At 45.0% G+C, this 17,481-nt stretch overlaps 1 protein-coding gene across 11 annotated transcripts in view; it reads left to right on the forward strand.

The window, feature by feature from the left end:
• The first annotated feature begins 5,273 nt into the window (after positions 1–5,273).
• sfswap (splicing factor SWAP) overlaps positions 5,274–17,481 on the forward strand; it is a 114,826-nt gene continuing 102,618 nt past the window's right edge. For 7 of the 11 annotated variants that reach the window (XM_086011898.1, XM_086011900.1, XM_086011904.1 and 4 more), the window contains exons 1-4: positions 5,275–5,540; positions 9,122–9,288; positions 9,774–9,905; positions 13,039–13,121. In XM_086011898.1, the coding sequence (XP_085868024.1) occupies positions 5,332–5,540; positions 9,122–9,288; positions 9,774–9,905; positions 13,039–13,121 (591 nt within the window). In that variant the 5' untranslated portion in view covers positions 5,275–5,331. Of the gene's footprint in view, positions 5,541–9,121; positions 9,289–9,773; positions 9,906–13,038; positions 13,122–17,481 lie in introns of all 11 variants that reach the window. The other 4 variants (XR_015081782.1, XR_015081783.1, XR_015081784.1 and 1 more) reach the window with 1 other exon arrangement.

A 17,481-nucleotide genomic window follows, 5' to 3' on the forward strand; every position in this document is an offset into this window, starting at 1 on the left:
TCCCAGAGGGTCCGCTCCACAACGGGAACGGTTCTTCAATTAACGGAGCAAATATTGAAGCGCGATAGAAAAATAAAAATGCCGCGGAGAGCGGCGTTGGCAGCAGCGATCGGGGAGGCGCGAAGACCATAGGGCGTCGCCATTACAGGATAGTAAAATAAATATAATCGCCAGCAACAGCGTTGGCAGCAGCGGCAGCGGCGGGAGGCGCCATCTTAACTCGGCGGGGAAGAAGGAAAAGCGCGGGAGGTGCCATTTTGATCCATTGGGGACGAAGGCAAAGCGCGGGAGGCGCCATCTTAGATTTTCAAGATGCCAAAGACTGGCGATATCACTGCCTTCGATAATGCAATAGAAGACTGGACCACGTATGTGGAAAGAGTCGAGGTATATTGCGAGGCAAACGAAATAGCCGATGAGAAAAAGGCATCAGTATTGCTAAATTTAATGGGCGCAAGAACGTACGGCCTATTGCGGGACCTGATTACTCCAGCCAAACCGAAGGCGAAGAGTTTTAACGAAATTGTTGCTATCCTACAGGAACAGCTAAATCCTACACTGCTGCTGATAGCAGAAAGATTTAAATTCCACAGGAGAAATCAGCATAAAAATGAGAGCAATGCTGATTACCTTACGGAACTACGCAAGCTATCAAAGCACTGCCAGTTCGGAGCAGGACTGGCAGATACCTTACGGGACAAATTTGTCTGTGGACTCCTGAGTGAAGGAACCCAGAAGAGGTTACTCTCAGAGAAAGAGCTGACGCTAGATAAGGCTTTCAGCGTGGCAGTATCGTATGAAGCAGCAGCAAGGGGAGCTGCGGAAATACAACAAAAGCCACAGGAATACGGCACCCACGAAATGACACGGGGATTTGCAAAATGTTATCGCTGCGGCAGAACAAACCATGACCAGAAGGACTGCTGGTCCAAGGACAAAATATGCAGGCAATGCGGAAAGATGGGACACATTGCACGAGTTTGCAGGTCTGGGAAGAAGACCAACGACAACAAAAAGGCTACTAAGGAACCGTACAGGAAAGTACAAAAGATGACGGACAGTAGTTCCGAAGACCAGATGAGCGATAGTGAATCTGGGAACAAGAGACTAAGCTGTCTCAAACTTCACAACATAATCGCAAAAGAGGATCACCGAACCATTTGGGTCACCCTCACGATAGCAGGGTCCCAAGTCAAAATGGAATTGGATACAGGATCAGCTCTAACCGTCATGAATCAACGAGACGACGAGCGGCTATTCTCACACATACCCTTGAGAGAGACATCCATTGTCTTGAGGACGTATACGGGGCAAAAAGTATACCCCAGAGGAAAAATAAGGGTGCCTGTCGAATACAGCGGCAAGAAAATACGGAAATTGTATCTCTACATTCTGCAAGATGGTGGACCACCGTTATTGGGACGTGAATGGATCAGAAAGATAAGTTTAGACTGGCACTCCATTCAGGCACTGATGGTGGCTGGTAAAAAGGATGACGACGTCACTCCTGGTCGATTGTCAACAATCTTAGCTGACGCCAAAGAGGTATTTCAACAAGAACTGGGCACTCTTAAAGGCGTAACCGCCTCGATAAAAATAGAGGAGAATGCAATTCCCAAGTTTTTCAAAGCAAGACCGGTACCATATGCAATTCGCCCAGCCGTCGAGGCAGAGATGGAGAATCTGGAGAATGCAGGCGTGTTATCTAAGGTAGACTGGAGCGAGTGGGCGACAGCCATCATTCCTGTCATGAAGAAAACATTAAACAATAAGTCTGAGGAGCCAAGGAAGGTTCGCATCTGTGGGGACTTCAAGGTGACGGTGAACCCAGTCCTTCACACAGTACAATATCCTCTTCCAAGGAGAGAAGATAGCTTCGCCTCACTATCTGGAGGGAAGCGTTTTACAAAAATTGACCTAACACAAGCATATTTGCAGATGGAGGTTGAAGAATCCTCTCGGAAGTATCTCACGATAAACACTCACAAAGGTCTTTACCAGTATAATCGACTGGTATTCGGAGTAGCATCAGCTCCGGCGATATGGCAAAGAGCGATGGAACAAGTCCTGCAAGGGATTCCGGGGACTCAGTGTTACTTGGACGACATCCTAGTGACAGGTGAAGATGACAGTGAACACCTTGCCAACCTAGAGCAGGTGCTCACTAGACTACGTGAACATGGGCTACGAGCCAATCGCCCCAAGTGCGAGTTTTTTAAGAAACGGATATCGTATTGTGGCCACGTGATTGATGAAGAGGGGTTGCATAAGTCCCCTGACAAAACTGAAGCGGTAGTTAAGGCTCCAACGCCTGAAAATGTGTCGCAACTGAGGTCATTCCTCGGATTGGTGAATTACTACCATAAGTTTTTGCCGAATTTGTCCACAATTCTGCATCCACTGAACGCCCTACTACGAACGGGAGTAGCATGGAAATGGAGCGATGAATGTAAGCGGGCCTTTCAGAAGAGTAAGGACCTAATCACTTCAAGAGAAGTATTGGCTCACTACAACCCATCACTACCGATAAGACTGGCGTGTGATGCGTCTCCCTACGGCATTGGGGCGGTACTGTCACGTAAATTCCTTGATGGTTCAGAGAGGCCGATAGCTTTTGCGTCACGCTCGTTAACTTCAGCCGAGCGTAACTACGCCCAGATTGACAGAGAGGCCCTTAGCCTGGTGTGGGGGGTGAAGAAGTTCAATCACTACCTGCACGGTCAGAAATTTACTCTACTAACTGATCATCAACCTCACGTCTCCATTTTCAACCCTCAGAAGGGCGTACCGATAATGACAGCACAACGGCTACAGAGGTGGTCCCTTTTCCTAGGGGCACACCAATATGACATCGAGTACAAAGGAACTAAACAGCATGGGAATGCTGATGGATTGTCGCGCCTACCGTTGCCGACGGTGGAAGAAGAACTGGCAGTGGATCCAGTGGAGTTATTCCACTCGACTATAGTCGAATGTCTCCCTGTGACGAATGCAAACATAGAAAAGGAAACACGAAATGACCCGACACTCTCCTGGGTCTATGATTTAACGGTGAAGGGATGGCCAGCATATGGCGAACCACTGCTGCCAGCATTCTCGCCGAGAAGAGAACAGCTGTCAGTGTGCAGAGGAACCTTGATGTGTGGATCCAGAGTAGTAATTCCACCCAAATTGAAGGATAGAGTGCTCAATGAGCTTCATGAGGGTCATCTGGGAGGGGTAAAAATGAAGAACTTAGCCAGAGCGTTTGTGTGGTGGCCGGGAATCGATAGAGAAATCGAAGAGATGACCAAGAGCTGTACAGGATGCCAGAAGGTCCAAAACGCCCCACCACAAGCCCCTCTACATCCATGGGAGTGGCCCTCATCTCCATGGCAAAGGGTGCACATTGATTTTGCTGGTCCCTTTATGGACTCGATGTTTTTAATTGCGGTGGATGCACATTCAAAGTAGCCAGAGGTAATAAAAATGTCCTCAACCACCACAGAAAAAACTATCACAGTCTTACGAACCATATTCGCCAGGAATGGGCTGCCTGAACAGATTTGCTCTGACAATGGACCACAGTTTTGTGTCTGAAGAGTTCCGGAAGTTCTTAAAGAACAATGGTGTTAAGCATTACACATCCGCCCCATATCATCCAGCCACTAATGGATTGGCCGAGAGGTTTGTTCAAACATTCAAGAAGGCTATCAAGGCAATGTGTAATGAAGATATATCCCTACAACACAAGGTGGATAACTTCTTGTTTGGCTACCGGAATGCGACACATGCGGTTACCAACCAAACTCCAGCCATGATGTTCTTCAATCGAAGACTACGATGCCGCTTGGATTTGGTTAAGCCAAACGTCAGAAGAGATGTGGAGAACAGGCAGTTTCAGAATATGAATGAAAGGCCGACCAGGAGTTTTAAGATAGGTCAACTAGTTTTGGCCCGGGACTACCGCACAGAGAAATGGCAGCCAGGAACGATCTGTACACGGCAAGGACCGCTAATGTGGACGTTGGAGAGAGCATTGTAAGACGCCATGCTGACCAGATTCTAGAGTCACTGGAAAACGTCAACTCCACACCACGATCTGATACACCTGGTGATGAAACCGAAGTCCCAATTGCATCTACCGCAGAATCGGTGATATTGGAAGCAGACGAACCAAACGACGACATTGATCCCGACTCAACCTTGCCAGAAGAACCTGGTATCCCAAAGAGGCGTTATCCAGACAGAATCAGGAAGCCTCCTCAAAGACTGAACTTATAATTGCTTAACTTCAACCAATGTATCTAGCAACCGTAATTGTAATTGTAATTAGTTATTATTTAGTTGTTAAATGAATGTTATGTACTGTTTATCTAAAAGGGGAGGAATTGTTGTGTATGTACCTTTAAGGGAATAACTGGTCTCAGACTGCAGTACCGGCAGTGACCACCCCTGTATAAAAGGCCCTAGCAGGCTTCTGTAGTTTCAGTTTCCGGGTTGTCTCCGTTCAGTAAAGACTTGTTATAATCAACTCCTGCAGTCCGTGTCTCAATTATACACGGACATAATACTAGGGGAATCAAGGAATCAGTCGGGAAAGTGGAGTTGCGGTCGAAGGTCCGATTGAACGGCGGAGCAGGCTCGAGAGCCCGAGTGGCATCCTCCTGCTCCTAATTCTTATGTAAAAGATAAGGGCTTATAGAAACATAGAAGATAGGAGCAGGAGTAGGCCATTCGGCCCCTCGAGCCTGCTCCACCATTTAATGAGATCATGGCTGATCATCCAAACTCAGTACCCTGTCCCTGCCTTCTCCCCATATCCCTTGATCCCTTTAGCCTTAAGAAATATATCCAACTCCTTCTTGAATATATTTAATGAATTGGCCTCAACTGCCTTCTGTGGTAGAGAATTCCACAGGTTCACCACTCTCTGGGTGAAGAAATTCCTCCTCATCTCTGTCCTAAATGGCTTATACGAAGACAAAGAAGAGCGGAGTTATAAAGAACAGGCCAAGGGGGTGCAAGAAAAAAAAAGAGGTGGCAAGCAGTGTGTGTCTTGACTATTTTCTTCTGGCTCAGGTTGGCCTGAGAGCCATCTGTGATTTGGGGGGTTCACATTCGACACGCGGGACATGGTTTTTTGCGGGGGGAGGGGGAGCAGAGAAAAATAATGACTGAATAAAAAAAACATTAAATTAATGGGAAGCAGCCGGTGTGTTGGTGTGTTTCTATGTATAGAGAGTGGGGCGAATGTGCGGGTGCGGGAGCGGCGCTGTGTTTGGCGGCGGCCATTTTGTGGCTGGCGGGCGGGAGTGGGAGAGTGAGTGAGGGAGAGAGAGACTCGGCACCATGTCTCAGGCTCGGCCTTACCCCAGCCCCCGCATCACGGCCATGAAGAAGAAGAAGAAGCAGCAGCGGCGGGAGGAGAAGCCGGCGGCGGCCGAGCTGCTGGTGTTCGGCTACGCCTGCAAGCTGTTCGGCGAGGAGGAGCAGGCGGCGCGGGGCCAGGAGCAAGGCCTGATCCCCTGGATGGGAGACACGGGCCTGCTGATCGACAGGTCGGTCCGCCCGGCACCCCACCCCACCCCCGGCACACCTCACACACACACACCTCGCTCTCTGACCGCACACACAGAAAGCACTGTGTTTATATGTAATAAGAGGGGGGAGAAAAAAAAGTTTCAAAGCAGGCTGGTTGGGTCCGAATGGCTTCTTTCTGTGCCGTCTATTCTATGAAACAGAGACAGAGAGAAAAACAACAAAATGCTGGAAACACTCGCAGAGATTTTTTTTTTTAACTGGTGGTGTGTGGGGTGGGGGTCTCTCTCTCTTGGAAAGAGAAGGCTTGAGGGGTGGGACTTGATGGGGGTCTTTTTACAATTATGAAACTGCAACGCCTCGATTTAAAAAATGTCAACCTTGTTTTCAAATCCCTTTATGGCTTCCTACAACCCGCCGCGGTCTCTGCGCTCCTCCAATTCTGGTCTCTCGCGCATCCCACCCCCCTCTCTGATTTTCATCGCCCCACCGTTGGCGGCCGTGCCTTCAGCTGCCTGGGCCCCAAGCTCCGGAATTCCCTTCCTAAACCTCTCCACCTCTCTCTCCTCCTCCTTTAAGACGCTCCTGAAAACCTACATCTTTGACCAAGCTTTTGGTCATCTGGTTAGGCAGCATCTGTGGAGATAGAAACAAACATTTCAGGTCGATGACCTTTCGTCAGAACTGGAACATTTTTAGAGAAGTCACAGGTTTTAAGCAAGTGTACAGGCAGGGAAAGGGGAGGAAAGAACAAAAAGTAAAGTCTGATAGGGTGGAAGGTAGGAGAGATTAAATGACAAAAGGGATGATGGAGCAAGGCGGAAGGTAATGGGACAAGTAAAGAAACAAGAGATGGGTCTAGAAGAGGTGTAAATGGGAATAGCAGACTCAGCTGCCATGTAAAAAATAAGGACAGAGTTTATAGTCTGAAATTATTGAACTCGACGTTGAGTCCAGAAGACTGTAAAGTGCCTAATCGAAAGATGATGTTGAGCTTCGTTGGAACAGTGTACGAGACCAAGGACCAAGAGGTCAGAGTGGGCGTGCAGCAGCAAATTAAAGTAACAGGCGACCGGAAGTTCAGGGTCACGCTTGCGGACTGAACGGAGGTGTTCCGCAAAGTGATCACCCAATCTGCGTTTGGTCTCCCCAATGTAGAGGAGACCTGCCCCTGCACTTGCTTAAAATCTGTTATATCTCTAACATTTTCCAATTCTGATGAAAGGTCATCAATCTGAAACGTTAACTGTGTTTCTCTCTCCACAGATAAGAAACATGTAAGATTCTGAGAGGGTTTGACAGGGTAGATGCTGAGAGGTTGTTTCCCCTGGCTGGTGAGTCTAGAACTAGGGGTCACAGTCTCAGGATAAGGGGTCAGCCATTTAAGACTGAGATGAGGAAGAATTTCTTCACTCAGAGGGTTGTGAACCTTTGGAATTCTCTGCCCCAGAGGGCTGTGGATGCTGAGTTGTTGAGTATATTCAAGGCTGAGATAGATAGATTTTTGGACTCTAGGGGAATCAAGGGATATGGGCATTGGGTGGGAAAGTGGAGTTTAGGTCGAAGATCAGCCGTTATCTTATTGAATGGCGGAGCAGGCTCGAGGGGCCGTATAGTCGACTCCTTCTAATTCTTAAGTTCGATGACCTTTTGTCAGAACTGGAAAAGTTAGAGATGTAACAGGTTTTAAGCAAGTACAGAGGCGGGGAAAGAACAAAAGGGGATGGTCTGTGATAGGAGTGATTTGAAAAGGATGATGGTACAAGGCAAAACCCCCTCCCCTGAAATGTTAAAAAGAAAGTCTTGCATTTCTCTTCTTCTTAGGCAGTCCCTCTGAACCGAGGATGACTTGCTTTCACATTAAAAGTGAGTTCTCAGGTGACTGATGAGTCCAATGCAGGACCTACAGTCTCTGTCACAGGTGGGGCAGACGGTGGTTGAAGGGGCGGGTGGGTGGGGTGCTTGGGTTGACGTGCGCTCCTTGCGCTGCCTGCGCTTGGCTTCCGCTTGCTCCCGGCGAAGAGACTCGAGGTGTTCGGCGCCTTCCCGGATGCTTCTCCTCCACTTTGTGCGGTCTTGGGCCAGGGATTCCCAGGTGTCGGTGGGGATGTTACACTTTTTCAAGGAGGCTTTGAGGGTGTCCTTGAAGCGTTTCCTCTGCCCACCTGAGGCTCTCTTGCCATGCCGGAGCTCCGAGTAGAGCGCTTGCTTTGGGAGTCTCGTATCGGGCATGCGGACAATGTGACCCATCCATCGGAGCTGATTGAGCGTGGTCAAAGCTTCGATGCTGGGGATGTTGGCCTGAGCAAGAACACTGACATTGGTGCGCCTATCCTGCTAATGGATTTGCAGGATCTTCTATAGCGCCTTTCACAACCTCAGGACGTCCCAGAGCACTTTACAGCCAATTAAGTACTTTTCGAAGTGTAGTCACTGTTGCAATATAGGAAACACACAGCCAATTTGCGTACAGCAAGCTCCCATAAACAGCAGTGTGACAATGAGCAGTTAACTGGTAATGATTCTGCTATTCCCATTTACACCTCCTCTGGACCCATCTCTTGTTTCTTTATTTATCCCATTACTACCCCTTTGCTTCGCACCATCATCCCTTTTGTCATTTAATCTCCTGCCTTCCACCCTATCACAGACCTTCCCTTCTGTTCTCTCCTCCCCTCCCCCTTTTCCTGCCTATGTACTTGCTTAAAACCTGTTCTATCGCCAACTTTTTCCAGTTCTGACGAAAGGTCATCGACCTGAAACGTTAACTCTGTTTCTCTCCACAGATGCTGCCTGACCTGCTGAGTATTTCCAGCATTTTCTGTTTTTATTTTATATTAAATTGCTGGGATTTGGGGGCCATTATTTGTTAAATGTAAGCTGCATGCAGTCTCTATTGATTTATTGATTCCCCCCTCCTCTCTATATTATGTGTATATATATATATATATGTCTCTCTCTATCACGTAATCCAGAGCTTCTTTCCCCAGTGAATTTGCCAGGTAGTAAAATGGCTAGGAAAAAAAACAGACCTAGTCATGATTTTGCCTCCAAGGAACGGGCCTCCAGTTGACGAAGAGCTCTCACTCTCCTCCTCCTCCTCGTCCTCCAGGAAAACGCAGAGCATGGTGAAGCGAGGACATTTTCGGCCCTTTTGATTCTTGCTGATAGGTATTTATGTCCTCGGGTTTGTGCGCCTGTTAAAACTGCTTTTGCAGATGAAATGTTGTCAAGCAAGAGTATCTTTGACAGATAGCAGTGCGGGTGATTGACTGAAGCATGCACGGTAAGATTCTTTTTTAAACCAGTGTTGGCACTTGGCAAACCGGGTGTTTGTTTACATTTTGTTAACCGTACAATATTGTGGTGAGGAACATGGTTAACTTTTCTCTATGTACTTTCTACCGTCTTATAAAGGCAGATAAATGTTTAAATTTAAATATATAATACTCTAAGCTATTTCATTTTCATACTTTTATGTAATTTGTAATGTTATTGTTGTTTCTTAAATATCACTTTCAGGTTGCCTAGTGTGGTAAGTATATGATCTGGTCAGTAGTGCGTGTTTTTTATTGTATTGACCAATGTCTTCACCTTGCAGGTATGATTGTCGGGGTCACTTACACGACCTCTCAGAATGCGATGCTGAGTACACTTGGAACAGAGACTATCAGTTATCAGAAGAAGAGGCGAGGATTGATGCTCTTTGCGATGAAGAGAGGTATTTAGCCTTGCATACGGACTTGCTTGAGGAGGAGGCAAGGCAAGGTACTTTTTGCAAAACAACTTTACCTTTCAACCAAATTCATGTGAATTTCTGCAAATATTTACAACCTTCTGTAATTTGACCATGCACTCATTTTTTTTGATATTCCTTATTTGACAGTATCCGGGGGATTGGAAAAGGAATCCTTCCTTGTCAAAAAGGACCTCAGGAGTAGTTAAATTAGCCTGCAAAAGAGAATTATTCGCAACTTATAGGGCAGAATGGAAACTAAGAATTCTGTTTTGTCTTTCTCTTCAATGGGAAAGCGGACTTGTCTGCTGATTGTGTATCGAGGCTTTTCCATTGTTCTCATCAAAACTGATTGCAATTGTGTTTTAAATCTTATCAGTCATTTAGCCTGCACTGCTGCTATTGAATGTCAGATTTTAACTTTTTAGCTTTACCTGCATGTCAGATTTTAAAGTAGTGTTTGCTTCTTTAAGCCTAATGCATTTTTTTCCCCCTCCACAAACCTCTACCTTTTAAGAGGAAGAATATAGGCGTCTGAGTGAGGCTTTAGCGGAGGATGGCATCTATAATGCAGTTGGATTTGCTTATAACAGTGATTACTATGATCCGTCACAACCGACAGAAGAGGAAGAACTCGCAAAAACAGATGGCAAGCATAGAATTAATCATTTTTTAGTTTTGTGCCAGGATGATAAATCCTTTGTAGCTGCCATATATATTCATCATCATTGATCCCAAAGCCCGTGGATTACATCTGGTTTCAAAAAGCTTTTCGCTCTTCATTTTAAAATAAGGGATCAATACAGATCTGAAGTTCAGCCATTTTACATTTATTGCGATATAAAATTAACAGTAAATTTGATTCGCTTATGGGAATATCTCAGTTGATAATTGAAAATGAGCACTAGTAGCTAGAGGAGAGTCCTGAAGCGTTGGCTCTCGCTAAGCTGTGCCTAAACTTTATGGATTTGGTAAATAGATTGTTTCCGGAGATTCTCTATCCAAATGTATATTCATATTTCTGGCAACCACCATGACTCATTGCTGGTTTATCAGCTCCACTTTCCTGCCCGATCTCCATATCCCTTGATTCTCCTAGAGTCTCAAAATCTATCAATCTCAGCCTTGCATATACTCAACGACTCAGCATCCACTGCACTTTGGGGCAGAGAATTCCACAGATTCACAACCCTCATCTCAGTCCTAAATGGCCGACCCCTTATCCTGAGACACTGCCCCCTGGTTCTAGACTCTCCAGCCAGGGGAAACAACCTCTCGGCATCTACCCTGTCAATCCCCCTCAAAATCTTGTATGTTTCAATGAGATCACCTCTCATTCTTCTAAACTCCAGAGAGTATCGGCCCAATCTACTCAATCTCTCCTCATAGGAGAACTGTCTCATCCAAGGTTAGAGGAAACTAATTGCTGATCTCCATTACAAAAATTGACATCGTTTATATTTATTAGAAAAATACTTCAAATCATATTGTAATAATTTCCAGTAGAAGTAATGTATGTAATAACCTTGGTATAGATAAACTTAGTGTAAATAGTCCAGCTTAATCGCTTTTAAAATTGCTAATTTTTCCAGTTTGTTAGCAATTGAGATGATGTTCAAGTTGCAATGCAATGAATTTGTACTTTATGCGTTAAACCTAATGTATCAAGTCTAACTTCTTATTCCTGCATACATATTGTAACGAGGAAAGAAAGAAAAGCTGCATTTATACTAGCACTTTTCACGTCCTCGGGATGTCCCAAAGTACTTCACAATCAAAAGGCCCTCTCCGAAGCCTATTTAATCATTGCAGATGACTAAATGTACATTTTTCATTAACTGCGTCACAGCCTATGGATTACAGTGTAGAGGAACAAAGAGTCCTTGGAGTGCATGTCCACAGATCCCTGAAGGTAGCGGGCAGGTAGATAAGGTGGTTAAGAAGGCATACGGGATACTTGCCTTTATTAGCCGAGGCATAGTATACAAGAGCAGGGAGATTATGCTTGAACTGTATAAAGCACTAGTTAGGCCACAGCTGCTGGTCACAATTTACATTAACGATTTAGACTTTGGAATCAAAAACACAATTTCTAAATTTGCGGATGACACCAAATTGGGGGGATAGTCAATACTGAGGAGGACTGCAACAAATTACAGGAGGACGTTAATAAACTTGCAGGATGGGCGAATAATTGCTAAATGAAGTTCAACACAGATAAATGTGAGGTATTACATTTTGGTAGGAAGAATAGGGAGGTCACTTATCACTTGGAGGGTGCGAGTCTGGGTGGGGGAGAGGAACAAAGGGATCTCGGAGTACAAATACACAAATCACTAAAAGTTGCGCCACAGGTTATCAAGGCCATAAAAAAAGCAAACCAAGCACTAGGGTTTATTTCTTGAGGGATAGAATTGAAAAGTAGGGAAGTTATGCTGAACCTGTATCGAACCTTGGTTAGACCACACTTGGAGAACTGCGTGCAGTTTTGGTCGCTATATTATAAAAGGATATAGAGGCACTGGAGAGGATGCAGAGAAGATTTACAAGGATGATATTAGAAATGCGAGGTTATACCTATCAGGAAAGGAAGAACTGCCTGGGGCTCTTTTTTTCTCTTGGAAAAAAGAAGGCTGAGGGGTGACCTAATAGAGGTCTATAAAATTATGAAAGGTTTTGATAGAGTGGATAGAGAGAGAATGTTTCCACTTGTGGGGAAGAGCATAACTAGAGGCCATCAATATAAGATAGTCACCAAGAAATCCAATAGGGAATTCAGGAGAAACTTCTTTACCCAGAGAGTGGTGAGAATGTGGAACTCGCTACCACAGGGAGTGGTTGAGGCGAATAGCAGAGATACATTTAGGGGGAGGCTGGATAAACACATGAGGGAGAAGGGAATAGAGGGATATGGTGATAGATTTAGATGAGGAAAGACGGGAGGAGGCTCGAGTGGAGCATAAACACCAGCGTGGACTGGTTGGGCCGAAAGACCTGATTCTGTGCCGTATATCCTGTGTAATCCTATGTACAGTTCTGGTCACCACATTACAGGAAAGACATGATTACACTAGAGAGGGTGCAGAGGAGATTTACAAGGATGTTGCCAGGACTGGAGAATTGTAGCTTTGAGGAAAGCTTGAATAGGCTAGAATTTTTTCTTTGAAGCAGAGGAGGCTGAGGGGAGACTTGATTGAAGTGTATAAAATTCTGAGGGGCCTAGATAGCGTTGATAAGCTCGTATTGCCCTTAGCAGAGAGGTCAGTCTCCAGGGGCCATAGATTTAAAGTAATTGGTAGAAGGATTAGAGGGGAGTTGAGACCTTTTTCACCCAGAGGGTGGTGGGGGTCTGGAACTCACTGCCTGAAAGGGTGGTAGAGGCAGAAACCCTCATCACATTTAAAAAGTACTTGATGCACTTGGAGTGCCGTAACCCACAGGGCTACTGACCAAGAGCTGGAAAGTGGGATTAGGCTGGATAGCTCTTTTTCGGCTGGCACAGACATGATGGGCTGAATGGCCAACTGTGGTGTAAAGTTCTATGACTACATCTGGTGTAGTGACTGTTATGTAGGCATAGCACTCTGATAAAATGGTCAAGTAGAGATATATTTTCAGATGAATATACTTGCACTTAATCCAGTTAATGAGAATATATAATTAGTCATCTGCAGTGATTTACTAGCCTTTGGTGAGGGGCTTTTTACTTCGGAACACCATATCTCCATGTGTAGTTGCATGTTGTATTGCATTGCTAGCATTTTCTTTTTATCTTTTGGCAGTTGAGAGTGATGATAATGCAGAAGAGAATGAGGAGCCATACACTGCTCCTCCTGGGCTACTTGTCCCTTCTGATGTAGAAGTTGTAAGTATCTTGCGCTTCTTGCAATTATTTCATGTAGAATGTCGTTGGTTGTAGTGTTTAAATGTGGTCGGTTTTCACAAGAAGAGATGTTACCGGGTTCTATCTACCAATTCCAAAATGCCACATTTTCATGAACTGAGAATTTAACTTCTAGACTATTGTATTTATACCTTATTTTAAGTTCTTGTATCATTAATGGGAAACTGCACCCTATTGAAAATATAATTTTACTTTATTGTTCAGCCAGCTGTTCTGAACTGCATTCTTGAGTTTTTTGGGAAAATGTAACTATAGTTTACTTGGCAGTCATGAGCAGAATATTTTTTAAATGGTGAGAGACTGGGAAATGTTGGGATTCAGAGGGACTGGGGTGTCCTTGTACGTGCGTCACAGAAAGTTAAAATGCAGGTACAGCAAGCATTTAGGAAAACAAATGTTATGTCAGCCTTCATTACAAAGGGATTGGAATATAAGAGTAAAGAAGTCTTGCTACAATTAGAAAGGGCCTTGGAGCATTGTGTACAGTTTTGGTCTCCTTGCCAAAGGAAGGATACACTTGCCTTAGAGGCAGTGCAACGAAGGGTCACTCGATTGATTCCTGGGATGAAGGGTTTGTCCTGTGAGGAGAGATTGAGGAGACTAGGCATATATTCCCTAGAGGTGATCTCATTGAAACATAAGATTCTGAGGGGGCTTGACAGGGTAGATGCTGCAAGGCTTTCTCCTGGCTGGAGCGTCTAGAACTAGGGGACACATTCTCAGGACAAGGGGTTGGCCATTTTAGGACTGCGATGAGGAGAAATTTCTTCACTCAGAGGGTTGTGAGTCTTTGGAATTCTCTACCCCAGAGGGCTGTGAATGCTCGTTGGTTGAGTATATTCAAGACAGAGCGATAGATTTTTGGATACCAAGAGATATGGTCGGGTGGAAAAGTGGAGTTAAGGTAGAAGATCAGCCATGATCATCTTGAATGGCGGAGCCATATGGCCTACTCCTGCTCCTATTTCTTATATTATACAGTGTCTGCAGAGAAATAGATTCAATAATAGTCAGGGTTCCTGGTGGGCAGGGTTTGTCATGTGTTGTGATTTATTGTTTAGTGATCTGCAGCTTCGGTCTGCTAATGGGAAGCAGGGACTGCTGTGTGGATTTCAATATTACTCCAGTTCTGTCAAATCATCTAGATAAAATCCTTTTGAGCTCAGGTCTTGTTTGCTGTTGGTACACTTAGAAATGTAAAAGGCATTGAAGAATTTGTATGTACGTCCCATGCATTGCACAGCTAGATATTTTATATGACTAATTCAAAGCTTGTCGTTTGGACTTGGAAGTTGATGAGGAGGGTCTTCACATCGTTTTTTATCTGTGTGTTAGGAAATAGATCAAGTAGCTTTGAATTACCAAATCATTTTAAGTTCTGATGAAAGAGACTCATGTACACCATGGACTTGCAATTTATAGTGGCTTTAAAGCAATAAGATAAGATGGAAAATGCAAAAACTCCAGAGAGTGATTCTCCATTTTAACTTCTATCACCCTGTGGAGATAGGTATTTATTGGCAGTTAAGTTAATCAGACTGCCCTAGGTTGTTGGATATTTTTTGCATGCATGTTTGATTGTTCAACCACAGGCAGATACTCCCCCCCCCCCCCCCCCCCGCCCAATCCCCCAGCCCCCCTTCTGTGCTGAAGGCTGCTGGGCTACAGTTGCATCAGCTGTCGCTTCTAGTAGCTTGCCCGTGCGATCAATCTTTCCCCCCCCCCCCCCCCCCCCCCTACAGAAACCGTGTGATTGTCTAACTCAACATGTATTCACAGTCAATTTTATTGTCCTTCTGGCTCATTGTCATACTAGGTAGTCCATTGCTCACAGCCATTGGGGCAATTGAAAAGATAGTATACTACTAATGTTGAGGATTCTTCTTTTCAGGCATGCTGCACTTTACTGGAAGTTAGTTTTTACTAAGAAGGCAAAATCTGATCTAACCTAAAATATGTAATATTACTACCACTTTTAATAGTCAAAAACGGTGCTGTGAATCTTTTCTTATGAAACAAACATGTCCTCCAAATTCTTTAAATCTGGGACCGAGAAACCTCGGCCCTTTTTTATCCTCTTGAACTTGGCTAGTTCTTTTTTCCTGCTAGCAGTTAAATTATGTACATGGTTGTGCTGCCTCGTGGAGAGGTTGAACATTGATGGCATGAGTTTCTTTTGAGGCCCACCTGTTCACCTGCCCAATTTTTCAAATGTGATTAACAGAAAATGTTACCTTTTGTGTAACAGTTATGGTTAAAGTGATTCCTCAGAGTGAGCTGAAAAATTGTACTAAACACGCTACCTTTTAGTCATGTTAAATAAAGAACAAGGTAATTTAAAATTGAGATATTCAGTAGTTATTTGCAGGGCACTATGTTCAAGATTTATCTTCCATTTCAGTCAATAGATTGATGTTCAGTCAGGAAAGGGACCTTGGAAAGTGCTTTTATTTTCTGAATTTACAGCACAAACAGGCCATTCAGCCCAACAGGTCTGTGCCGATCTCTGTAAAGAATGTACTGTGGGCTGTCTGGACTTTTTGTTTTGTTCTCTGTTCCCTGATTTCCCAATTTCTTTATGTAGCAGTTTGTTGGAGCATGGAATGCTTTGTCACAGGGAGTGGTTGGGGCAAAGTTTTTTTTTAAATCTTGGAATGTGGGCAATGCTGGCAAAACTGTATTTATTGCTGTGGGTGTTCTTGAACTGCTACAGTCCTAATGGCAGTGGTGTTGCGTAGGGAATGGCAGGATATTGACTTGGGGATGATGAAGAAACGGGGGTGTACGTCTAAAGTGGGATGATGTGTGACTTGGAGAGGAACTTGTAGTGACGGTGTTCACGTGGCATTGCTGCTCTTGACTTTTGGTCACAGGGGAGGGAGGTGCTTTTGAAGTAACTTTGGTGAGCTGCTGAGGTGAATCTTGAAGATAATATATACTGCAGGCACAGTGCGTTGGTAATGGAGGGATTAACATTGAACCGGTTGACACTGACAATCAAGCAAACTGCTCTGTCCTAGATGGTGTTGAACTTCTTGCGTATTGTTGCGGCTGCACTCATCCAGGCGAGTGGTGAGGTGAGCCCCATGTTGCACAGTATCCTGTCTGCCCTGCTTTTATTGCCATGGTGTTGATGTGGCTGGTCCAGTTAAGCTGCTGGTCAATGGTGACCTCCAGGATGTTGGTACAGTTTTATTTGGTTCTGTTGAAGAGCAAAGGAACGTGGCTGGGCTTTCTCTTTTTTGATTGGGTTGTTACGTGGCACAAATGCTTCCTGCCACTTGTCCATCCCAGCCTGGATGTTGTCCATGTCCTGCTGTCGACTGGCAGGGACAGCTTCATTGTTGGAGGAGTTGTTGTCAGCTTGCAGCTTCATTCCTGACCTTATGGTTGATTGACGGAAGGTCATTGTTGAGGCAGCTGAAGAAGTTTGGGCTGAGGATACTTCCGCGAGAACTCCTGCAGTGACGTCCTGGGGCTGTGATGGCTGGTCTCTGACGACCACAAGCATCTTCCCTCGCGTCGGGTACGACTTCAGCCACTGGAGGGTTTTCTCCTTTGACCATCACTGACCTCAGTTCTGGACTCCTTGGTGCCACACTCCATCTAATGCTGCCTTTATCTCTAGTGCAGTTAATCTTACCTGTCCTCTGGCATTCAGCACTTGTGTCCATGTCTGTATCTTTTCAGGGAAAAATGGATAACTATTTGAAACAAAGGAAGATACATAGCTACAGGAGGAGACTGGGGCGGTGGGATTAGTTTTCGATTGAGCTGGCACAGACCCGATGTGCCTGAATGGCCATTAGTTCAGTATTGTAAACTGTGGTTCTATGAGGAGTACTAGAAAAGGCACCCTATGAATAGTTACAAAAGATTTTTTAAAAATCGATAGCAGTTTTGTTTCTCCCTCTCCTTCACCCCAGCATGCTGAGCAGATTTGACTGTGTTGGGGAAAAACATTGCACCTTGCATTTGTGACAGAAAGCTTTAGTATTGTAATAAAGCCATGGCGTCCTTGAGAGATTGCTACAGAAATACAAAAGTAATGCAGAGCAGAGCTTTTTTCATGGGAATGTTTCAGGACAATGTGTGCACTGTACTTGTTGCTTTCCTTCACTGTACAAAGTGCATCTTACATGAGGATGGTGCATCAGTCGTGTACTCTGGCAAACTATTCACGTTTGGCTGTGGAGGGATATCACCGATGTTCCCACTGAACCGGTCGCACAGCAATGGAAAGGGTCCCACGCAGGCCACTTGCCGGTTTTTGCATTGTAGCTACCGCACCTGCGCAGAAATTTAAAGGGACCACGCATTA

The sequence above is a fragment of the Somniosus microcephalus genome, chromosome 19, assembly GCF_052327205.1.
Source record: "Somniosus microcephalus isolate GS21.2 chromosome 19, FLI_Smic_1.0, whole genome shotgun sequence".
In the NCBI taxonomy this organism is placed as follows: Eukaryota; Metazoa; Chordata; class Chondrichthyes; order Squaliformes; family Somniosidae; genus Somniosus; species Somniosus microcephalus.